Source organism: Gopherus flavomarginatus, chromosome 5 (genome assembly GCF_025201925.1).
Source record: "Gopherus flavomarginatus isolate rGopFla2 chromosome 5, rGopFla2.mat.asm, whole genome shotgun sequence".
Taxonomy (NCBI): Eukaryota; Metazoa; Chordata; order Testudines; family Testudinidae; genus Gopherus; species Gopherus flavomarginatus.
In genome coordinates, this window is record NC_066621.1 from 2112158 (window position 1) to 2136840 (window position 24683).

The 24683-nt window shown below is 53.7% G+C and overlaps 2 protein-coding genes across 2 annotated transcripts in view; one reads left to right on the plus strand and one right to left on the minus strand.

Annotated features, from left to right (window-relative positions):
* Window positions 1-1342: 1342 nt before the first annotated feature.
* The window catches only part of LOC127051190 (transmembrane protease serine 9-like), a 94021-nt gene continuing 70680 nt past the window's right edge, over window positions 1343-24683 (minus strand). The window contains exons 8-13 of the mRNA XM_050953159.1: window positions 9172-9275; window positions 8694-8856; window positions 8073-8338; window positions 3080-3255; window positions 2620-2787; window positions 1343-1375 (exon numbers count right to left, since the gene is read on the minus strand). Of these exons, the coding sequence (XP_050809116.1) occupies window positions 1343-1375; window positions 2620-2787; window positions 3080-3255; window positions 8073-8338; window positions 8694-8856; window positions 9172-9275 (910 nt within the window). The remainder of the gene's footprint in view (window positions 1376-2619; window positions 2788-3079; window positions 3256-8072; window positions 8339-8693; window positions 8857-9171; window positions 9276-24683) is intronic.
* Window positions 19535-23941, plus strand: LOC127052849 (serine protease 33-like). Its single transcript, XM_050956970.1, has 6 exons — window positions 19535-19601; window positions 20740-20760; window positions 21104-21266; window positions 22429-22700; window positions 23300-23469; window positions 23648-23941. The coding sequence occupies exons 1-6, from the start codon at window positions 19535-19537 to the stop codon at window positions 23939-23941; spliced, it is 987 nt and encodes a 328-aa protein (XP_050812927.1).

Here is a 24683-nt window from a genome sequence, read left to right on the forward strand (position 1 = left end):
TCCTCGGCGGACTAGGGTTCAAGACCCCTATGACCTGACAGTTACCAGATATGGGGCGGTATGTTCCCTTTGTAATAGACAGACACTAGCTCAGCTAGCAGGTAGGGCTTAGATGGAGGATTCCCTTTGTCAGGATCCCCCAACTCTGAACTCTGGGGTACAAACGTGAGGACCTGCATGAAAGACCCTGTAGCAGTGTGGTCACCCTGCTCCGGCCCTGAAGGGGTTAACACAGCGCTGGGGAGCCAATAGGAGAAGCCGCCACAGCTGGAGCCATGCCAATCAGAGGCCCAGCTGGCCCTGATAAAAGGGCTGTGGGGCCAGGAGACAGAGGACTCTCTCTCCAGCCTTGGAGGGAGAAGGACCTGGCTGCTAGTGAGCTCAGGGAATGGAGCAGGGCTGGGGAGCTCCAGGCTGTGGGCCTTGCTGAACGGGCCAAAACAGGCACTGGGGTTGCAGATGCTGCAGCCCAGTCTTAGACTGAGGCAGCTGGTCCTACTCCCTTGCTAATGATGAGTGGCCTTTACAGTCTGCAGTTTATCCCAGTGAGCGGGGGGCTAGATGATGACTGGCAGTAGCCACTGAGACAAGGAGGGTTGAGGGTCCCCTGCGAGGGGAGACCCAGAGCATGATGAGGTTGCTGCTGGAAGCAGGCATTGGGACTGGGGAGGGACACAGGGGGCCAGAGGCAGATGAACCATCCGCCAGCAGAGGATGCTCTGAGCTGGAATGGAGCTAATTCCCAGGACAACAGCAAGAGGCACCGTTCCAGTGAGTCTCACTTCGCTACAGACCCCCTAAACTTATATTCTACCAGCTTAGGTTAAAAACTTCCCCAAGGCACAAATTCCTTTCCTTGTCCTTGGATGGTATTGCTGCCACCACCAAGTGATTTAAACAAACATTCAGGGAAGGGTAAGTTGGAGCCCTAATCCCCCCACCCTCCAAAAATATCCCCTCAAGCCTCTACACCCTCTTTCCTGGGCAGGCTTGAGAATAATATACCAATGAATTGGTTAGCAATGTGAGCACAGACCAGACCCTTTGTCTTCTGGACACTGAAAATCAATCAGGTTCTTAAAAGAAGAACTTTATTTATAAAGAAAAAGTAAAAGAATCACACCTACAAAATCAGGATGGAGAGTAACTTTACAGGGTAAATAAAAAGATTTAAGGCACAGGGGATTCCCCTCTGGCTCAGCTTCACAGTTACAGAAATAGGAATAAAACAACCTCTGTAGCATAGGAAAATTCACAAGCTAAACCAAAAGATAACTTAACGCATTTCCTTGCCTTACTTACAATTGCTGTGATTTTAGATGGATTATTCCAGGTATATGTTTCAGGAGATGTTGTACCTGCTTGGGTTCTCCCTCTGCCCAGAGAGGGAACAACACAGAGAAAACACAAACAAAACCTTTCCCCCACCCAGCTTTGAAAGTATTTTCTTTCCTCATTGGTCCTTCTGGTCAGGTGTCAATTAGGTTAATTGACCTACTTAACCCCTTACAGGTAAGGCAGTTCAGAACAGCTGCCAAGAAGGGGTTTATGCTACTCTTCTCTCTATATTTATGACACCCTTTCTAAGAGTCATGTGCTAGCTCTGCCATCACCCCCTATTCTCCCAGGCACAAGCCTATTGCATCAGAGGCTTGATGGGGCAATGGGGCAGCAGCTGATGCAGCAGCACACATGGTAGTGAGGCTCTGAGGATGGAGGCCTTTGCAAGCCAATGCAGTGCTGGTGTCTTGGAGAGTGTCCAGGTTTATGGTGGGGAAACTGAGGCAGAGAAGGTGGAAAGGGAAAAACAGTACAGAGAAGTGGAGCTTCAGGGGTAACAGGCCAGGAGAGATAATTAAAGGGAGTGAAGGAAAAGGAAATAACAGCCCCTTCCTGAAAGCAGAGAGATTTTGGCACCCAGAAGAGGAGGGTAAAGAGGCTTTGAAGGAGGCCATGGGGTAGCTGGCAAAAAGCCCAAGAGATGGATTGGGGGGCCAGAGAATGGAAGGGTAGAGGGACACAATTGGGCATTGAAACAGGTGGGAGAGGGAGGCTATGGCGTGTGTGTGTGTGTCCCTGCCCCCCCTGCTGGAGGGATGGACCCTGCTCTGTCTATGTGTGCACACGTGTGTGTGTGCGTGTCCCTGCCCCTCTTGCTGGAGGGATGGACCCTGCTCTGTCTATGTGTGCACACGTGTGTGTGTCCCTGCTCCCCCTGCTGGAGGAAATCAGGGCCCTTTTCACCCTCGTTACCATCAGCAGTGGTTGCACAGGCCCAGTTAGGATCCGGGCTGTGCACCCCTCAGAAGCAGTGATGAACTGAACCCCCATCTGGAGGGGGCTTTGATGGGGGCCTGGAGGGATGCGCTGGGGCATGGGGGGTGCATCTCACAGGATCATGGGGACAGCTGCAGCTAGGAGAAGCATGGCAGGCAGAGCCGGCACTAGGCACAAGCAGACTAGGCAATGACTTAGGGCCCCGAGCAGCTCAAGGGGGCCCCCTACCCGCTTTGCCTGTTTTAGTGTAGTGTGGGTGGGGGAGGCCCCCAAAATATTCCTTAGGGCCCCCAACGGGCTAGCACCGGCACTGTTGGGCTGCATGATGGACATGCTACGCACGATGAAGGGTATGGTGGGGATGTAGCCCTGGATCCAGTCAGCGTAGGGGGGCAGCAGGATGTAGACCCCCGGGCGGTTGGGGCGTGCGCATTCCACACCCCAGCTCACCACCCCAGCCAAGAGCCAAGCGCTGTCCCATTCGCAGACCAAGGGTCCCCCAGAGTCACCCTGCAGACAGCAGAACCATGGAGTCAATTCCTAGTATGTCCCCTGGGGGCACCAGCTCTGATCCAGCCCCAGTGCCAGGGACTGGCTGGCTCAGGGGGGCAGGGAATGGGGCGTGGGGCCTTTCTCTTCTAGGGGGCACCAACTCTGATCCATCCCCAGGGTGGGGAACTGGCGGGCTCAGGGTGAGCTGGGAATGGGACACGGAGCCTGTTCCCTTCTGGGGGGCACTGGCTCTGATCTGGGATGACCTGGTGTGGGGGAGGGAGTCAGGGAGTAGGATACAGGATCTCACCTGACACGCATCTTTCTCCCCTTGTGGATACCCTGCACAGATCATATCCTGCTTGATGGGATCGATCCCCTGAGGGTCGTCTGGGTATGAGCCGGTGTTGAAGAGGCTGTTGCAGGTGTTTCTGTCTATCAGGGGAACCTGCACCTCTTGCAGGGTTTTGGGGGCTGTCAGGCTCCCTGAGGACAGACAGACGAACAGGGCCGAGTCACCCCCATGGAGACAAGCCGGTGCACAGCTGCAGAGATCGATCCACAGAGCATTGCTGGACAGCTCATCCCCAGGCACTGATGGGACTGTGGCACCAGCACTGCTCTGTGCTGACCAGCAGGGGGAGCCCTTGACCCTCACACTTCCACAGGTTCCCAGGGGGCAAGTTGTGGGTCAGTCCAACATCCCACATTCCCACAGAGCGATCATGGAATGGAAAAGGTCTCTCCCTGCCTCAGTTTCCACAGCTGTAAAATGGGGATAACAATCCTGACCTCCTTTGTAAAGTGCTTGGAGAGCTATGGGATGGACAGAACTCGGTATGAGCCCCCGATTTGTTATTACTAAAAGATCAAAGCCACAGCCTCAGTTGCTTCCACTTCCCGCTTCGGGCATGAAACTGCCGGATGCTGGCATCACTAGAGATCCATGCATGGAGCCCTGGCACCAGCAAAATCCCAGGCCACAGCAGGATGCGCAAAGCGGCCACAGACTCTCACCCAGTGCAAAATCAAGGACCGTAAACTAGGGGTGGAAATTGGAGGGTGCAAAAACAATGAAGGATGGCAGTGGAGACGGCACTAAACTCTCTAGATCAATGGTTTTCAAAGTGCAGGTCATGACCCAGTACTGGGTGGCGGAATGGAAGGCACTGGGTCGCGGCGGCTCTGGTCAGCACCGCTGACCGGGCCGTTAAAAGTCCCATTGGGGTGCTGCCCGGCTAAGGCAGGCAAGTCCCTACCTGTTCTGACACCCCACTGTGCCCCGGAGGCGGCCAGCAGTGGGTCGGGATCCTACGCGGGGGGGCCACGGGGCTCCATGTGCCACTCCACCCTGATCACCGGCTCCACACTCTGGCCATTGGGAGATGGGGGGGTGCCTGTGAGTGAGAGCTGCTTGCGTGCCTCCACCTGGACCTGCTGCTGGCCGCTTCTGGGGAGCAGCGTGGTCCCCGGTGCCAGGACAGGCAGGAAGCCTGCCTTAGCACCCCCCTGCACCGCTGACCAGGAGCTGCCCAAGGTAAACCTGCACCCCAACCCTGTGTGCCAATCCCCTGTCTCAGCCCTGAGCCATCCCAAACCCCTCATCCCCAGCTGCACCTCAGAGCCCGCACCCCTACCCCAGAGCCCTGACCCCTTCCTGCACCCCAAGCCTCTGTCCCAACCCTGAGCTCCCCCCAAACCTAGAGCCCCCTCCTGCACCCCAAATCCCTCATCCCTGGACCCACCTCAGAGCCTGGACACCCAGCCCAGAGCCCTGACCTCCTCCTACACCCCAACCTCCTGTCCCAGCCCTGAGCTCCCCCCAAACCTAGAGCCCCCTCCTGCACCCCAAATCCCTCATCCCTGGACCCACCTCAGAGCCTGGACACCCAGCCCAGAGACCTGACCCCCTCCCACACACCAACCCCCTGGCCCTGCCCAAAGCCACCTCCCACACTCTGAACCCCTCGTTCCTGGCCCCACCCCACTGCCCTCACCCCTGCACTCCAACCCTCTGTCCCAGCCCTCAGCCACTCCCACACCCCAAACCCCTCATCCCAGCTCCGTTGGGTAGTGGACATCAACAATTTTCTTGAACTAGGTCACCAGAAAAAAAATTAAAAACCCCTGCACTAGACCACTACAGCTCCAGGGTATGCATGCAGAGTGAAATTTGCAAAGCAAAAGCAGGCTTTCTCCAAACGCAGAATCAGTGGAGGTAAGATCCAAAAGGTAGAAATACCGGAGGCATACGCCAGCAGCACACTAGATGGCTGCAAATCCATCCATACAACGATCATGCGAGCAGCACCACAGCAGGACCTGCCAAGATACCGCAGGGTCACACTGGATGCATGACAGGGATAAAGCAGGGGTGGGAACTGGACGGGTGAAAGGAGAATCCAAAGCCTGAAGAGGAATGATGGTGGAAATTGGCTAGCAGTTGGCTCACCTGCTATGGATCGATGCACAGAACAGACACGCTAACAGGTTATCCAGCCACAGGAAGATGTACAAAACTAAAACAATCTCTCACCCAATGGAAGATTAGGGACTTTAAGGTTAGGGTTCAGGTTAGCGTTGGGGGTAAAGTATAGGTTATCTTCAGGTGTAGAGCATAACTGTTAAGTTGAAGGCCAAGGATGAGGGTTATTGGTGGGGGTACAGCAAGATTTAGTGTTTGTGTTAGGATTAAGGCAGGGGTAGACAAGGTGGCACGCGAACTGATTTTCAGTGGCACTCACACTGCCCAGGTCCTGGCCACCGGTCCAGGGGGCTCTGCATTTTAATTTAATTTTAAATGAAGCTTCTTAAACATTTTAAAAACCTTGTTTAGTTATATATTATAGACTTCTAGAAAGAGACCTTCTAAAAATGTTAAAATGTATGACTGTTACGCAAAACCTTAAATTAGAGTGAATAAATGAAGACTTGGCACATCACTTCTGAAAGATTGCCGACATCTGCCTTAGAGACTAACACATTTATCTGGGCATAAGCTTTCGTGGGCTAAAACTCACTTCATCAGATGCATGGAGTTTAAAATACAGTAGAGAGGTATAAATACACAGCATATGAAAAGATGGAAGATGCCTTACCAAGTGGGGGCTCAGTGCTAACAAGCCAATTCAATTAAGGTGGAAGTGGGCTATTTTCAACAGCTGACAATAAGGGAGGGGTTAAAAATCACTTTTGTAGTGCTAATGAGTTCAATGGAATCAAGGTGGCCCATTTCAAACAGTTGACAAGAACTCACAAGTGCCACAAGGACTCCTTGTTGTTTTTTCAGGTTAACAGTTACGCTCACCCTACACCTAAAGATAACACTATGCCCTAACCCTAACCCCAGTAACTTTATGGTTCCTGATCGTTTAGGCTTGGGAGAATTTGATTTTTTTTTGATAATTTAAATCAGGGGTCGGCAACTTTTCAGAAGTGCTGTGCCAAATCTTCATTTATTCACTCTGATTTAAGGTTTCGCATAACAGTAATACATTTTAACATTTTTAGAAGGTCTCTTTCTAGAAGTCTGTAATATAGAACTAAACCAGGGGTAGGCACTTATGGCATGGGTGCTGAAGTCAGTATGCGAGCTGATTTTCAGCGGCACTCACACTGCCCGGGTCCTGGCCACCAATCCAGGGGGCTCTGCATTTTAATTTAATTTTAAATTAAGCTTCTTAAACATTTTAAAAGCCTTATTTACTTTACATACAACAATAATTTAGTTATATATTATCAAATTCTAGAAAGAGACCTTCTAAAAAGGTTAAAATGTATTACTGGCACACAAAACCTTACATCAGAGTGAATAAATGAAGACTCAGCACAGTGCTTCTGAAAGGTTGCCGACCCCTGAACCAAACTATTGTTGTATGTAAAGTAAATAAGGGTTTTAAAATGTTTTAAGAAGCTTCATTTAAAATTAAATTAAAATGAAGAGCCCCTCGGACCAGTGGCCAGAACCCGGGCACTGTGAGTGCCACTGAAAATCAGCTCGCGTGCCGCCTTTGGCACCCTTGATATAGGTTACCTACCCCTGCTCTAAGGTGCCACAAGGACTCCTTGTTGCTTTTGGTGATGCAGACTAACACGGCTACCACTCTGAAACCTGTTAACCTGAAGTTTAAGAAAGAGGGTTATTGGTAGGGGGTAAGGTTAGGGTAAGTGTTAGGATTATCCTAACACTTGTTTGAGATTAAGGTTGTGTTAGGGTGAGAATTCAGCGGTAGGGTTGAGTTTAAGGGTTAGAGTCAGTGTCAAAAGTTAAGATTAGTGGTTAGGGTGAGGGTTAAATTTAAGGGCTGGGGTTAAGATCGAGGCTAAAGGTTAGGAGTAAGGGTTAGTGTATAGTTTTAGCTTTAGCAGTAGGGTGAGCATTTACATTAAATTTAGGGTTAATTTTTAGGGTTGGGGCTGGTGTCAGGGATATGTTTAGGGTTAAGGGTATATCGGGGTAGAGAGCTAGATTTTTATTTAGATTAGCATTGCAGTTAAAGTAGGGTTAGGAAGGATTAAGAGTATGGCAGGGGTATAATGCTAGATTTTGATTTACAGATTTTGATTTAGTGTTGCCGTTAAAATGTTAGGGATGGGGTATAACAGGGTATAGCGCTAGATTTTGACTTACGGTTAGCAATGCCATTTACAGCAAGGTTAGGTTTATGGTTATGATTGATGTTATAGCAGGGGTACAGAGCTAGATTTTGATTTAGGGCTAACATTGCTGTTAACAGTAGGGATAGGGTTATGGGTTAGGGTTAAGCGTGTATCTGTGGTAAAATGTTAGTTTGATTTGGTGTTAGCATTGAAGTCAATAGTAGGGTTATGGTTAGGGTTAAGGGTATAGCAGGGGTATAGTGATAGATTTTGATTTAGGGTTAAGGTCAAGAGTTAAGTTTTCTGGTTAATAGCTAAGGATTAATAGTTAGGTTTAAGGATTATGTTGGAGATAAGGTGGTGTTAGATTAGAATTAAGGGTTAAGGTTAAATTTAAAGATTAGATCAGGGACCATAAAAGTAAGGGTTGGGGTGGGAGTTAGATTATGGTGTTATCTTTAAGTGTAGGGTGATCATATCTGTTAATATGAATTTTAAGGATAAGGGTTATTGGCAAGGGAAAAGGAGAGGGGTAGGTTTAGTGTTGGGGTAGGGTTAAGGGTTAGGGGTTAAGGTTAAGATTATGGTAGAATTATGCCCCATAGCTGTTTTCCAGTCACCATCCGGGGGACCCCTAGAACCTCCTCGCCCATTAACCCCCAAAGTCCTACCATTTCCCAACAGCCTCCCATTCACCCTCTCACCTCCATACTGAGTGTCACCCCAGCCGGTCACCCAGCATTCCATGCCCGCAGGGAACTCCACAGAGGAGGCCGGAAGGCAGATGGGACAAATAACACTGTTGAAGTTCACAGGGGTTTCCAGCTCCACCAGCGCGATGTCACCGCTGGACCCGATATCAGTGTAGCTGGGGTGGCGGTAAATCTCCTTGATGGGAAAAGATACCAGACTTTCAGAGGGGTTCAGGAGCTGATATTCCCCTAGGTTCACATGATAGGCAGACTTGTCCCTGCAAGATACAAGAGGAATATAAAGGTGGTTCACCCAGCAATTAGATGCAGCCAACTCTGGGGTGGGGCCATTGGGTACCAGCTGCATAATGACAACTGATGGGGATGGCTAGCCTGAGGCTGAGATGCAGCTGCCTCTGGGGCAGGGCAGCTGGGGAACAGCAGCCCATAACACCACACAGGGATGGCTCACCTGGCAATGAGATGCAGCCATCTCTGGGGTGGAACAGCTCGGTAATGTCTGTACAGTGACTCTGCAAGGGATGGTTCACCTGGCACAGAGAAGCAGCTGCCTCTGGGACGTGGCAGTTGGGGAACAGCCGCACAGTGATGACTCCCACCTGGGTTACTCACCCATCGAAGCAATGAGCTGCTGATACCACCCAGCTCTCAGCAATGAGGGACCCTCCACAGACGTGGCTGCTGCCTTCACGGATGCTGACCTGCCAGGGCCAGGACCCATTCTTGGCATCATTACCTCCCACAATGCGGGGAGATCCCTTTGGCTGCTCACAAGCTGAGGAGAAAAGTGGGGAGCAGAGTGAATAGAACCCAGGAGTCCTGACTCCCAGCCACTGCTGCTCTAACCCACTAGATCCCACTCCCCTCCCAGAGTTGGAGAGAGAATCCAGGAGTCTTGGCTCCCAGCCCCCCTGCTCTAACCCATTAGATGCCACTGCTCTCCCACACCCAGGGTTAGAACCCAGGAGTCCGGGCTCCTGGTGGCCTGGCACATAACCTCTATCCTGTCTTCTCTCCCCAACCTCTGTCTCCCCACCCATGAGGTCTCAATTCTAAGGGCTGTTTCCCAGATGTCCAGCCAACCACTCACCTTCCAGCAAGGGCAGCAGTCGAATGGCCAGCAGACAGCTTAGACCTCTGATGCCCCACATTTCTCCAGAGGCACCTGGCTCCAGTGGTGTCTGGGACAGAATCCTGAATGTGAAAGGGAAAGCTGAGGGGGGAGAAAATACAGATACCTCGGCAGTTTCGTAAACAGAGTTATAAAAATAAAGAGCAGGTGGTGAAAGGTGACAAAGGGAACGCCCCTTCCGAGAGCTGGGGAGAGAACCCAGGTGTCCTGGCTCCCAGCGTCCCCTCCTCTAGCCCACTAGACTTCATTCCCCTCACAGAGATGGGCAGAGAACCCAAAAGTCCTGGCTTCCCCCCTGTTCTAATCCACCAGACCTCACAGAGGTCATTCATTGGGGTATTTCCTGGTTTCATTCTCATGCCATTAAGCCTGAAACAGTTTCCTGTTCAAAGCAGATACAAGGTTTAATATTTAAACCCAGATGGAGTTGAATATGTATGTTAGCCACAAGCTCTGCTCAGTCCTGTCCCGCAGCCCCCTGCTATCCCAGCCCGGGGCTTCCAGTCATGTGATCTCCGGCTGGATCTATTCAATGACCCTTTGCTACTTCTATCTGGTCTCCTCGCTTTGGTTGGTTCTTCCCCCACAGCCAGAAAGCCATCCACTGTGTGTCTGTGCTCACCTGTTCAATACTGTTAATCCTATAGGACAGAAGTGGGGCCTAGTGGGTTGGAGAGGGGGGTGCTGGAATTCAGGACTCCTGGGTTCTATCCCAGCTTGAGGAGGGGCTGCCATCTGCACCTCTCAGAACTTACCTGCCTCATGGTTTTATTGCTCTCTTTATTAACGTGACACGTAGCCTGTAAATTGCAGCCAGTGACTTTGCCTTCCCGGTCTGGGCTTTGGTCCCAGCCCTCAGAGGAGTTGGCTGGAGTTGCGGGAGCCGGTATCATGGGTGTTCTCAGCTGCCCGCTGCCTGCTCTGATTCTGGTCCTCATGCTGCCCCTGCTGGAGGGTGAGTGCGGACTCTGTGGGGATCCTGGCATTTGACACCTGTGGGAGTGTGCAGGCATGAAGGATGAGGATTGGAAAGGACTAGAACAGGGATGGGGGGGGGGGACTGGGAGCCAGGACTCCTGGGTTCTCTCCCCAGCTCTGGGAGGGGACGCGGGTCTAGTGGGTTAGAGGAGTGGGGGCTGGGAGCCAGGACTCCTGGATTCTCTCCCCAGCTCTGGAAAGGGAGTGGGTTTCTGTCCCTCATGCCTTCAAGCCCATAAGGAATGATTTGCTCTGTAGTAACTTGTGGCACTCCCTGCTGGAGGACTCTGTCCTCTGTGGGTTTAGAGAGGAAAAGGCCAAGGGTGGGGTTCTCAGCATTTACACTTGGCAGGGGAGGATGGAAGTGAGGGGTAGAGGAAAAGGGAGATGGTTTTGGATGGGCTGAATGAGGGCCTGCAGGAAGGTTAGGTGGTAGATGGCAAAGGAAGGGCAGAGAGATGTAGGACTTAGGGGGCAGAGAGGGGATGGATAAATGGGGCTGGAGTGGATGTGTGGGGCATGGGGCAGGGAATAGCTCATTGAGGTTGAGCAGGGGATGCACAACCATGACTGAGAGAATGGGCCCTTCCCCCATCAGCCATTGGGGGGAAGTTATGGGGCAGAGACCCTGGATTTAGGGTCCAGGCTGTCTGTGAAGAATCTCAGTCAGAGGGGAATAGCCTGTATCAGACTATGTCCCCCTACTTGCCCCACTTCCTGGGGTGGTGAAATCCGAGGCCAGAGAACCACTCCTACCCCCGTGGGAGGAGGTTGGGGACCCATGGGAGACATGGGGGCAGGCTGTGGCTGCCAGGGAACCTGGTGGAGTTGTGATGTAACTCTTCTGCCTCTCTGAGTTGGTAGCAACAAGGGCCAGGTTCAGTATCCAGGGGTTCCATTTCAATAACACAATGCAAAACCGGCTCGAGCCCCCACCCAGTGACCTGGGACAATTACATACCACCCCTTCCCCGGGCACCTCTAGGAAGCAATAACTCTCCTTTCGCAAGCACAGAGTCTGAGTGTAGCAAAATCCTTTTAATAAAGGAGGGAAACAATGTGGCATCACATTGAGAAAACACCACAAACAGGATTCATAACACAAACCATAAGCAAAAGACCCACCCCCAAGCTAGTTTGGTAGTGTCCTTTTCCCCTCAGGTTCTTAAGCCCGATCACCCCAAAGTCCAACAACCCAAAAGTCTCTGTCCTTGGTCAGTGCTGTCCCAGAGTTCAAAAGTTTATCTGCCAAGTTCTACACCCCACCCCCAACTGGGTGGAAATGGAGCAGGGGGAGAAAGGGGCACACGGGGTGTTAAGGGGCACCTTACGTGGTCCAATGCCCACTGCCCCGCCTCTCTGTGGGGTTCTGCTGCCGCCTTCACCACAAGCCGCTCCACTCCACCAACCGTCCCATGAGCTGCTCCTGCCGTCCCACAAACTTCTCCATTCTGCCCCACTTTGCTCCACTCACCATCCCATGGGCTGCTCCAACCATCCCACAAATTGCTCTGCTCTGCCAGCTGCTTCAGACTCCTCCACTAGTTAACACACACTCAGTGATCGCAACTTTTAGTGATTTCTGCTTGTAGTAGAAAAGCCCCAGTGCCCGTGCACCATTGGCCCAAAGTGAATTCAGCTCAGCAGCTTCTAGCTAGACCTTTAATGGAAGCAAAATTAGCTCTGCTATTCAACAGCAGAGAGAGAAGAAGAGAGTACAATTGGTGCATCACGCTCTCAAGCAGGGCCCATATCATCAGAAACAAATAGCTGCCCCCAACCTAATCTCAATTCACTGGGTTTTGGAACCCATGTCCGGAGATGCTACTTAGTTGATGGCGAGTCCCTCTGTCATAAAACAGTTCCACTGGCCTTGATTCACATAATCAGGTTAACAATACTTTATTCTTCCTGCCCCAACAACAGAGAAACTGGGGACCCCACAGCAGCCAAAGTGACCATTTGGGCTGCTGTGGGCTCACGCTAGATGGGGTGGGTGTGCCTATGCAAACAAGACCAGCCCTTGAAGTTCTTTTCCACAACTCACCAAAATTCAACACCAGATGTTAGGATAAAGCTCATCCTGACTCTGCTTACAGTAAAAAGAGGAATTTCTGGGATCTGCCTGTGAAAATCATGTGTGTGTCTGTGTGTGTATGTACATGGGTGCAGCACTGCCCCCTGCTGGAGGGGTCTGGGCCATGTGCAGTTTTCACACCTCACTCATCCCTCTCTTTCTCTTCTAGGTGCTGCGGAGTTCCAGTCAAGTAAGAAATCTGGGCAATTTCTGTCCCCAGCTCTGGGAGGGGAGTGGGGTCTGGTGGGTTAGAGCAGGAGGGACTGGGAGCCAGGACTCTTGGATTCCATCTCTGGCTCTGGGAGGGGAGTGGGGGCTGGTGGGTCAGAGGAGGGGGTGCTGGGAGCCAGGACTCCTGAGTTCTATTCACACCCCTCCCCACTTTTCTCCCCAGTCTGCGGGCAGTCGGTGGCCTCCAGCCGCATTGTAGGAGGGCAGGATGCCCAGAACGGGGCTTGGCCCTGGCAAGCCAGCATCCGCTACAACGGAGTCCACATCTGCGGAGGGTCCCTCATCACAGGGGAATGGGTGGTGTCTGCAGCTCATTGCTTCAATCAGTGAGTTCGCCAGGCTTTTTCTTAGCTGTCCCACCCCAGAGGTGGCTGCATCTCAGAGCGGGCGGAGGGGAGGCATCCCTGTGTGGTCTCACTGTTCAGCTATAGCCCAGCTTTTAAACAAACTCCTGGAGGAACCCTTCAGTGTGCCAGACCCCTGGGGGGTACCACTCTGCCTTCAGGCTCAGCCCCATGGCCCCACCCGCTCCATGACTGAGCCTCTGGGCTCCAGGCCTCCTGCTTCAATTCATGAGCTCTGCCCAGCGAGTCCAGGGGAGACAGCCCTGGTGGAGGCTTGTCTGCTCTGCAGGAGCCAGTGCACCTCAGCCAGGATTTGCAGTGACGTCAGGCAGCGTTGTCAGACCAGGCTCTGGTTAATTAATCAACTGGACCACGACTCCAGGAAATCCTTAGGTTGGCCTAGAGAAACCACGGTGGAGATAGAGCCCATCTGGCCAAGCCAGCGCTCCCCAGCCTGCTCTGGGCTCCATTTCAGCCACTGTCTCTCGGGGCACGTTTACCCTGCAATGTGAGACCCGTGGCACGGCCACAGTTGGCCTGGGGCAGCTAGCCCAGGCTTCAAGACCCGGCACTGCAGGGTTTTTTAGTGCAGTGTAGACATATCCATTGTGCCTCTCCCAGAGGTGAAAGTAAGCCGGTCAAGTCCAGTCCGGTGTACTGGCAAGAGCCAGTGTGCCGTGCCGGACTGGACCGGCTTCACCAGGCTGGTGATTTAAAGGGCCTGGGGCTCCCTTAGCAGCCAGAGCCCCAGCCCTTTAAATCACCGCAGAGCCCTGCTGCTGCTACCCCGAGGCTCTGGCAGTGGGATTCGGGAGGCACTTTAAAGGACCAGGTAAATCACCACCTTAGCCCAGGTGCCGGAGCCCCGGGGTAGCAGTGGCAGGGCTCCATCGGAGATTTAAATGGCCCAGAGCTCCACTGTGGTAGCGGCAGCCAGAGCCCCAGGCCCTTTAAATGGCCCCTGAGCCCCTGGGCTCCCAGGTCTCACTTCACCACAGACTGTTCCCCAGCTGCCCCACCCGAGGGGTGGCTGCATCTCAGTCCTAGGCAAGTTATTCTATGTGGTGTTTTGTGCAACTGGTCCCCAGATGCTCCACCCCAGAGGTGGCTGCATTTCTGCTCTGTGATAGCAACTATCATAACAAACTTCTGCCCAATGTCTCCCCCTCTTCTAGGAGTCTGCCCCTCACTGGTTACTCTGTTTCCCTTGGGAGATTCCAGCTGAATATCCAGAATGCAAACACCTTCACCTCTGCTGTGTCTCAAGTCATAATCCACAGTGACTACAACCCTAGCAGCTTTGCCTCAGACATAGCCCTGGTGCGCCTATGCACCCCTGTTCTGTACACCGCCTACATCCTCCCCGTCTGCCTTCCGGACCACAATGATTCCATCGCGAATGGCACCCTATGCTGGGTCACCGGCTGGGGGGCTGTCCGGACGAGTGGTAAGATGCCTGGAGGGCCTGCGTGGGGTGTGGGGTCCCCCAAAGGTGACATGGGAGAACCCTTGCGCCAGGACTGTGTCTGCTGCTGGGGTGGGGAACCCCCAAAGGAGACATGGGAGAACCCTTGTGCCAGGGCTGTGTCTGCTGCTGGGGTGGGGGTCCCTTCAAGGAGACATGGGAGAACCCTTGCACCAGGGCTGTGTCTGCTGCTGGGATGGGTGGTCCTCCAAAGGAGACACAGGAGAAACCCTTGAGCCAGGGCTGTGTCTACTGCTGGGGTGGGGGTCATCCAAAGGAGACATGGGAGAACCCTTGAGCCAGGGCTGTGTCTGCTGCTGGGGTGTGGAACCCCCAAATGTGACATGGGAGAACCCTTGCTCCAGGGCTGTATCTCTGCATGAGTCATGTCACCATCTAGCGGCCACAGCCCAAACAGGCAAAGCAAAGCCCAGCGGCTGCTGAAGAGACGAGATCGTCCAATGGGAGACAGGATGAGGTGCTGGGAGGGGGGTGGGGTCTAATGGTTAGAGCTGGGGGGCTGAGAGCCAGGACTCCTGGGTTCTATCTCCAGCTTGAGGAGGGAAGTGGGGTGTGCTGGGTTAGAGTGGGTTGGCTGGGAGCCAGGACCCCTCAAATGCTTAAAAACTCCTATTCTCACCTGACCTGCCTAGGTGGGTCCAGATGGGGCATCTCCATCTCTGCAGGGGAACAGACAGTCAGGGATGATCCTGCCCCGGGTGGAGATGGCTGAGGTGGGCCCTGATGAGGTGTATTTTTTCTCCACAGAAAGTCTCCCTGCTCCCCGCACTCTGCAGGAGGTTCAGGTCTCACTTATAGATGTCGAGACGTGCAATGACCTCTATAGCAAACCCATCACAGGGTTCCCGGGGTCGCGTCCCATCAAAGACGGCATGGTGTGTGCTGGCTACCCCGAAGGAGGGAAGGACTCCTGCCAGGTGAATGGATTCAGGGACATCCCAGGAGATCCAGGGCTGCGATTGGAGGGGGCTACGGGTCGGGCTTGAGGGACATGGGCAGAGCTCGTGGGGGACTGGTATGTAGTCCTTTGGGACTGCAGGTCAGGACTGAGGGGAACCAGTCTAACTAATTATCCTTCTCTCTCTAGGGGGATTCTGGGGGACCCCTCGTTTGCTCGCAGGCTGGCTCTTGGTTCCTGATCGGCATCGTGAGCTGGGGAATTGAGTGTGGCCTCCCCTACCGTCCTGGGGTCTATACCCAGGTCTCAGCCTACTCTGACTGGATCCAGCAGCAGCTCCCCAGTGTGGAATTTGGGGTGGTTAATGTCACCATTAGCCCTCAGCCTAATGCCGGCTATGATCCAGCACCCACCCCACTGCTTCTCGGCACCCTCCTGCTGGCCAGCGCTGCCCTAGGGATGGGGCCACCACTTTCTAAGCTGCTAATTTAACAATCAACCTTGCCATGGAAAAGACAAGCCACCAGAATTACAACCCATGATTATAGGGCTGGGAGGGGAGTGGGATCTAGTGCGTTAGTGACTGGGGGAGGGGACTGGGTGTCAGGACTCCTGGGTTCTATCACTGGCTTTGGGAGGGAATTGAAATCTGGTGGGTTAGAGCAGGGGTTGGGAGCAGGACTCCTGGGTTCTTTCCTTGGCTCTGCCACAGACTCCCTGTGTGACCTTCAGCAAGTCCCAGGTCTCTCTGAGTCTCAGTTCCAGTAGATGTGAGACGGGGAGAATAAACTTGCCTTGGTCTGTTTAGAAAGTGAGCCCTTCGGGGCAGGGACTGGCACCCACTGTGGGTCTGGGCAGTGCCAGCACAATGGGGCACTGATCTCAGTTGTAGTCTTTGCAACACCTGGTACAAAGGATTCCTGGCCCATGTTCAGGTGTCGTAGGTCCTACAGTAACACAGAGAATACTAGTAATAAACAAAATGTCTATCTGTCTCGACTGCATCTGTCTGTCTAGACTGTATATGCCTGGCTGTCTAGTTTGCCTTGTCTGTCTGTCAAAATTGTTACTGCCCCTCTGTCTAAATTCTGCCTGTCTAGGCTGTCTGTCTCTTAATATCAGAGGGGTAGCCGTGTTAGTCTGGATCTGTAAAAGCAGCAAAGAATCCTATGGCACCCTATAGACTAACAAACGTATTGGAGCATGAGCTTTTGTGGGTGAATACCCACTTGGTTGGATGCATGTCTAGTCTGTCTGTCTGTACCATCACCATCTGTCTATATTGTGTCTGTCTGTCTAGGATGGGTCCATCTCTCATTACTCACAATGATACAAAATAAATAACCCCAAGTATACTGTGAATTTCCTTGGGCTGTTCTATCCTTTGTGATTTACACAACAACGATAACACAAAGGACCCTGTGTGCAGTTCTGGTCTCCCATGTTTAAGAAGGATGAATTCAAACTGGAACAGGTACAGAGACGGACTACTAGGATGATCCGAGGAATGGAAAACCTGTCTTATGAAAGGAGACTCAAAGAGCTTGGCTTGTTTAGCCTAACCAAAAGAAGGTTGAGGGGGGATATGATTGCTCTTTATAAATATATCAGAGGGATTAATATCAGGGAGGGAGAGGAATTATTTAAGCTTAGTACCAACGTAGACACAAGAACAAATGGGTATAAACTGGACGCTAGGAAGTTTAGACTTGAAATTAGACGAAGGTCTCTAACCATTAGAGGAGTGAAGTTCTGGAACAGCCTTCCAAGGGGAGTAGTGGGGGCAAAAGACATATCTGGCTTTAAGACTAAGCTTGATAAGTTTATGGAGGGGATGGTATGATGGGATAGCCTAATTTTGGCAATTAATTTGGCAATTGATCTTTGATTATCAGCAGGTAAGTATGCCCAGTGATCTGTGATGGGATGTTGGATGGGATGGGATCTGAGATACTACAGAGAATTCTTTCCTGGGTGCTGACTGGTGAGTCTTACCCACATGCTCAGGGTTTAACTGATCACCATATTTGGGGTCGGGAAGGCATTTTCCTCCAGGGCAGATTGGCAGAGGCCCTGGAGACTTTTCGCCTTCCTCTGCAGCATGGGGCACGGGTCACTTGCTGGAGGATTCTCTGCAGCTTGAAATCTTCAAATCACAATTTGAGGACTTCAGTAAATCAGACATAGGTTAGGGGTTTGTTGCAGGAGTGGGTGGGTGAGATTCTGTGGCCTGCATTGTGCAGGAGGTCAGACTAGATGATCATAATGGTCCCTTCTGACCTTAAAGTCTATGAGTCTATGATACCCACACACCCCTGAGGTACACACACAGACACTCTGGAGTTTAGCCACACACACACACATGCAGACGCACACAGCAGCAGAACCAGGCAAGTCCCCTTGGGGAGGCTTCCTTGTCATTTCTGGAGACATCCCCCCATTCTGCACCTGCCAGCAGCATCAAATTGTGGAAACACAAGGGGGAGGTGTCAGATGCATGGGACCCAGAAAAGACATGAGGGGCCAGTACAGCTAGGATGGAGGCAGGCTGGATACAGGGAGAGTGCAAACAGTGGTCGGGGTAGAGGCCCAAGAAGCAGTTTCCCTAGAAGGGTGAGAAGAGGCAGGCGATGGGGCGACTGGCGGGTGACATTTCCCGGCCAGGCAGACAGCTGATACCAGGGATTGGGGTCACTGGAGCAGCTCACTGATCGCCTAGTCCCCTGTGGAAGCAGAGCTGGGAGCTGCAGTGCCATGTACAAGCAGGGTCTGAATGGGCTCTCCCCTGACAGCTAGGAGGGGGAGAGACGTCAGGAGCAAATTGTATTTACATGGCTACACCCACTCTGCCAAGGTATCCAGCAGACAGGAGCTGTGCTGCTCAAAGTGGCCAACTTTGGCCGCTGTTGGGATGGAAATCACTTTAGTAAGTACTGAATGCAGGGGAATTGACATGTTATCAATGTTGTTGCCCTTATTGTATGAATAAAGGGGAGCAGAACCATGCTTAACCTGTCCCAGATGAGGGGACCACCCTCCGCTGAAAGGACCTCATTAAGCCAGGGGCTCGAATGCCAGAGCCCTGTGAAAGTAAAAGGGGTAGGGACAGGTGTCCCCGCTAGGAGGTGCAGTTTCTCCCTCCCTGTTCTCAGTCTAGCTTAACCTGTTCCTCCTTACTGTTCAAAGTTCATTAAGAGCCTTTTGTTATTTTAAAGTGCTCAAATGAGAGCTGAAATCACGGGCAGCGGGGCAGTGTGTTTGTCCAGCCTGCAAAGAGCTGCAATCCCTAAGAGATTGACCTGCAGAGGTCACAGCCGAGAGGCAGGTGGCAGCAGAAGGTGACTGACAGTCAGCTGGGGGGCGAGTGACTGGCGGGGTGGCCGAAGGAGAGGGACAGCAGCTGGCAGGGCAGCCAGCTAGAGAGAGGACTCAGATGGTACAGCAAGCTCGGTACCTTCTTCCCCGGGTGGGAGGTGAACTCCCACAGATGCACCTCTGAATCCTGGATCCTCTCTGACCAAGGACAACCACGGTGAGTGGGATGTGGTGAGGGAGCAAAGCGGGGCTCAGTAAAGGAACTTTTGGTTGAAGAACGTGAGGCAGAAGGCACTGCCCCATGCAGTCTGAGGTGGGCATCCTGCTCACGCCTTTATGATTATGAATCCTGCTTGTGGCATTTTCCCTAATTAATGTCAGGAGACTTCTCTCCTTTCATTAGAAGTTTCTTTTCTACACCCAGACTGGGTGCTTGTGAGTGAGGGAGTGTTGCCTCTCAGAGGCGCCCAGGAGTGGAGTGTAAATGTCCCAGGTCACTGGCTGGTGGCTCGAGCCGTTTCGGTGTTGTATTGTTGAAAAGGAACCCTACATACTGAACCTGGCCCCGGTTGCTGCTGGCTCCAGCTGGCAGAACCATTACACATGAGAGCACCCTGTGAACCCGTAACCATCCTTTTCCTACGACTCATGCGGCAAAGTGGGGGGCTGGGAGCCAGGACGCCTGGGTCCTATGGGAGAGGAGTAGAGGCTAGCAGGTTGCATTCCTGGGCTCACTTGCAAGAAGAGTGTGGTCTACTAGGTTAGAGAGCGGGAGTGGGGCTGGGAGTCAGGACACCTGGGTTCTATCCCAACTCTGGGCAGAGGGAGCTGCCATCGGCACCTCTCATGAACTTACCTGCCTTGTGGTTTTATAGCTCTGTTTGTGAATGTGACGTGTAGCTTGTAAATTGCAGCCAGTGACTTTCCCTTCCCTGTCTGGGTTTTGGTCCCAGCCCTTGGAGGAGCCAGCTGGAGTTGCGGGAGACGGTATCATGGGTGTTCTCAGCTGCCCGCTGTCCACCCTGCTTCTGCTCCAGCTGCTGCTGCAACTGCTGGAGGGTCAGTGAGGGGTCTGCTGAGGTCCTGACCTTGGGAATCTGCTGGGATGAGGATTGGAAAGGGACAGAACAGGGACTGTGGGGATGGAGAGTGGGGGCTAGTGGGTTAGAGAAGGTGGTGCTGGGAGCCAGGGCACCTGGGTTCTATCCCAGCTCTGAGAGGGGAGTGGGGTCTAGTGGGTTAGAGCAGGAGGGAGGGGATGGAAACCAGGACTCTTGGGCTCTGTCTCCAGCTCTGGGAGGGGAATGGGGTCTAGTGGGTTAGAGCAGGGGGGGCTGGGAGCCAGGACTCCTGGGTTCTGTCCCCAGCTCTGGGAGGCGAGTGGGGTCTGGTGAATTAGAGCAGAGGGGGGCTGGGAGCCAGGACTCCTGGGTTCTATCCCAGCTCTGGGAGGGGAGTGGGTTTCTGTCTCTCATGCCTTCAAGTACAACTGGACTGGAACTGTCCATGAGGAATTACTCCCTCTGCCAAACTTTTGGCACTCCCTGCAGAAGGACTCTGCCCTCTGTAGGTTTCAAGAGGAAAAGGCCAGGGGTGGAGTCTCAGCACTGGGCAGGATGAGTATGGGAAAGGGGAGAAGGTTTGGGGCGGGGGGGCAGGTTGAGGGCCTGTGGGAAGGGTAGGTTGTAGGTGGCAAAGGAAGGGGAGAGAGATGTAGGGCTTAGGGAGCAGAGAGGGGATGGATAAGTGGGGCTGGGGTGGATGTGTGGGGCAGGGAATAGCTCATCCAGGTTGAGCAGGGGATGCACAACCTGGCTGAGAGAATGGGCCCTTCCCCCGGCATCCACAGGGGGAAGTTATAGGGCAGAGACCCTGGATCTAGGTTCTGGGCTGTCTGTGGAGAATCTCAGCCAGAGGGGGAAAGCCTGTATCAGACTATGTCCCCAGACTATGTCTACATACCTCACTTCCTGGGGTGGGGGTCACACCCCAGGCCAGAGAACCGCTCCCACCCCATGGGACAGGGTCAGGGCAGGCCATGGGGGAAAAGGGGCCAGGAAGGGTTGTGCGAGGAGAAATTTCTGGGATCTGCTTGTGGAAATCATGTGTGTGCACGTGGCTGCAGCGCTGCCCCCTGCTGGAGGGGTCTGGGCCATGGGTTTTTCACACCTCACTCATCCCTCTCCTTCTCTTCTAGGTGCTGAGGAGTACCAGTCAAGTAAGGAATCTGGACACTTTCTGTCCCCAGCTTTTGGAGGGGAGGGAAGTGGCGTCTAATGGATAGAGCTTGGTGTGGGGGGATTGTGAGTCAGGACTCCTGGGTTCTCTCCCCAGCTCTGGGAGGGGACGGGGGTCTAGTGGGTTAGAGCAGGGGGCGCTGGGATACAGGACTCCTGGGTTCTATCATTAGCTCTGGGAGGAGGGTGGGGGCTGGGAGCCAGGACTCCTGGGTTCCATCTCTGGCTCTGGGAGGGGACTGGGGTCTGGTGGGTTATAAGAGGGAGGGCTGGGAGCCAGGACTCCTGGGTTCTATTCACACCCCTCCCCACTTTTCTCCCCAGCCTGCGGGCAGCCGATGGCATCCGGCCGCATTGTAGGAGGGCAGGATGCCCAGAACGGGGCTTGGCCTTGGCAGGCCAGCATCCGCTACAAAGGAGTCCACATCTGCGGAGGGTCCCTCATCACAGGGGAATGGGTGGTGTCTGCGGCTCATTGCTTCAGTCTGTGAGTGCCCCCAGTCTGTTCCCTAGTTGTCCCACCCCAGAGGTGGTTGCATCTCAGAGCGGGAGGAGGGGGAGGCATCACCATGCAGCTATAGCCCAGGTTTTAAACAATCCCCTGGAGGAAACCTTCAGTGTGCCAGGCCCCTGGGGGGTCCCACTCTGCCTTCGGGCTCGGCCCCGTGGCCCCACCCGCTCCATGACTGAGCCTCTGGGCTCCAGGCCTCCTGCTTCAATTCATGAGCTCTGCCCAGCGAGTCCAGGGGAGACAGAGCACTGGTGGAGGCTTGTCTGCTCTGCAGGGGCCAGTGCACCTCAGCCAGGATTTGCAGTGACGTCAGGCAGCGTTGTCAGACCAGGCTCTGGTTAATTAATCAACTGGACCACGACTCCGGGAAATCCTTAGGTTGGCATAGAGAAACCACAGTGGAGATAGAGCCCATCTGGCCAAGCCAGCGCTCTCCAGCCTGCTCTGGGCTCCATTTCAGCCGCTGTCTCTCGGGGTGCGTTTACCCTGCAATGAGAGCCCCGTGGCACGGCCGCAGTTGGCCTAGGGCAGCTAGCCTGGGCTTCAAGTCTGGCACCGCAGGGTTTTTTAGTGCAGTGTAGACGTATCCATTGTGCCTCTCTCAAACCTTATCCTCCAGCTGTCAGCTCTCAGTCCTTTCTTCTCGACTACCTTCTGCTCAGCTTCCCTGTGGAGACGCGGAAGGAATCCAACTTCCTCCAGGCCTTTGGCTGCTGGGTCTCAATGTTCTGGCCACTGCGCTTTTCATTCTCTTCTCATCTTCCCCAGTGGTATGTGGTCGGCCTCAGGCGGCCCTGTAAGGACCTCTTCAGTCCACACCAGAGAGCAATGTAACATAACCCCTCTGCCCAGTTCCCTGTGCTGCCCCACTGAGAGACTTAACAGTTTTGCACCCAATAGGGAAACTGAGGCACGTAGAGGCTTAATAAAAATATTACAGAAAAGTCCCACTTCACCACAGGCTGTTCCCCAGCTGCCCCACCCCAGCGGTGGCTGCATCTCAGCCCTAGGCAAGCTATTCTGTGTGGTGTTTTGTGCAACTGTTCCCCAGATGCTCCACCCCAGAGGTGGCTGCATTTCTGCTCTGTGATGGCAACTATCATAACAAACTTCTGCCCAATGTCTCCCCCTTTTCTAGGAGTCTGCCCCTCACTGGTTACTCTTTTTCCCTTGGGAGATTCCAGCTGAATATCCAGAATGCAAACACCTTCACCTCTGCTGTGTCACAAGTCATAATCCACAGTGACTACAACCCCAGCAGCTTTGCCTCAGACATAGCCCTGGTGCGCCTATGCACCCCTGTTCTGTACACAGCCTACATCCTCCCCGTCTGCCTTCCGGACCACAATGATTCCATCGCGAATGGCACCCTATGCTGGGTCACCGGCTGGGGGGACATCCGGACGGGTGGTAAGACGCCTGGAGGGCCTGCGTTGGGTGGAGGGGTCCCCCAAAGGTGACATGGGAGAACCCTTGCACCAGGGCTGTGTCTGCTGCTGGGGTGGGGAACCCCCAAAGGAGACATGGGAGAACCCGTGCACCAGGGCTGTGTCTGCTGCTGGGGTGGGGGTCCCCCAAAGGTGACATGGGAGAACCCTTGCGCCAGGGCTGTATCTGCAGCATGAGTCTTGTCACCATCTAGCAGCCACAGCCCAAACAGGCAAAGCAAAGCCCAAAGGCTGCTGAAGAGACGAGATCATCCAATGGGAGACAGGATGAGGCTGGGAGGGGAGTGGGGTCTAATGGTTAGAGCTGGGGGGGCTGGGAGCCAGGACTCCTGGGTTCTATCTCCAGTTTGGGGAGGGAAGTGGGGTGTGCTGGGTTAGAGCGGGTTGGCTGGGAGCCAGGACACCTCAAATGCTTAAAAACTCCTATTCTCACCTGACCTGCCTAGGTGGGCCCAGATGGGGCATCTCCATCTCTGCAGGTGAACAGACAGTCAGGGATGATCCTGCCCCGGGTGGAGATGGCTGAGGTGGGCCCTGATGAGGTGTATTTTTTCTCCACAGAAAGTCTCCCTGCTCCCCGCACTCTGCAGGAGGTTCAGGTCTCACTCATAGATGTCAAGACGTGCAATGACCTCTATAGCAAACCCATCACAGGGTCCCCGGGGTTGCGTCCCATCAAAGACGGCATGGTGTGTGCTGGCTACCCCGAAGGAGGGAAGGACTCCTGCCAGGTGAATGGATTCAGAGACATCCCAGGAGATCCAGGAGCCCAGGGCTGCGATTGGAGGGGACTGCGGGTCGGGCTTGAGGGACATGGGCAGGGCTGGTGGGAGTCAGGTATGTAGTCCCTTGGGGCTGCAGATAGGGATTGCAGGGCCCTGGTCTAACTGGTTCTTCTTCTCTCTCTAGGGGGATTCTGGGGGACCCCTCGTTTGCTCGCAGGCTGGCTCCTGGTTCCTAATCGGCATCGTGAGCTGGGGAGACGGCTGTGCCCTCCCCTACCGTCCTGGGGTCTATACTCAGGTCTCGGCCTACTCCGACTGGATCCAGCAGCAGCTCCCCAGTGTGGAATCCGGGGTGGTGAATGTCACCATTAGGTGTCATCCCAACACCAGCTACACTCCAGTGCCCACCCTTCTGCTTCTCGGCACCCTCCTGCTGGCCAGCGCTGCCCCTGGGATGGGGCCACTGCTTGGTTTCTGAGCTGCTAATTTAACAACCAGCCCTGCCATGGAGGAGACAAGGCGTGATGATGGGGCTAGGAGGGGAGTGGGGTCTAATGGGATAGCACAGGGGGAGCTGGGAGCCCGGACTCCTGGGTTCTCTTCCCAGCTCTGGGAGGGGAGTGGGGTCTGGGTTGGAGCGCGGGGGGGGCTGGGAGCCAGGACTCCTGATTTCGATCTCTGGCTCAACAGATTCCCTGTGTGACCTTGAGCGTCTCTCAGAGTCTCCTGTTCCTTAGGTGTAAAAGCAGGAGAATGAACCTGCGTTTGTTTGAACCAGGTGTCCTGACATCAATTTTTTTGGTGGCCTCAGAGTGCGCCCACCAACTCTTGCTAGTGGCTGCTCTGACATTTTTTCCTAAAATACTTAATTTATTTTAAGAAAAACAAATAAATCTGCACAGATCCATGTCCAAATCATTGTCATTTATTTACGTAGGAGTTGTTTTGTGGTTGTTAGTGGGTTTTGGGTTTTTTTTGCAGACTCAATAATAAAATTAATGTAGAGATGTCTCTTCTTCCCACCGCGCCCCCCCCCCATCTCCTCCCAGGTTGCTGGTGGCCATATGCAGCCACGGCGGCCACATTTGAGAAATGCTGGTTTGAGCTGTGAGCCCTTCGGGGCAGGGACTGGCTCCCACGGTGGGTCTGGGCAGCGCCTGGCACCACAAGGCCTTGATCTTGGCTGGAGTCTGGGCAGCACCTGGTACAATGGACACCTG

What these genes read in the sequence shown, in the direction of transcription:
- LOC127052849 (XM_050956970.1), top strand. Translation starts at nt 19,535, where the DNA reads ATGGGTGTTCTCAGCTGCCCGCTGTCCACCCTGCTTCTGCTCCAGCTG. An exon ending in TGCTGAGGAGTACCAGTCAA is followed by an intron (nt 20,761 to 21,103) that starts GTAAGGAATCTG and finishes TTTTCTCCCCAG; the next exon opens with CCTGCGGGCAGCCGATGGCA. An exon ending in GAGGGAAGGACTCCTGCCAG is followed by an intron (nt 23,470 to 23,647) that starts GTGAATGGATTC and finishes TTCTCTCTCTAG; the next exon opens with GGGGATTCTGGGGGACCCCT.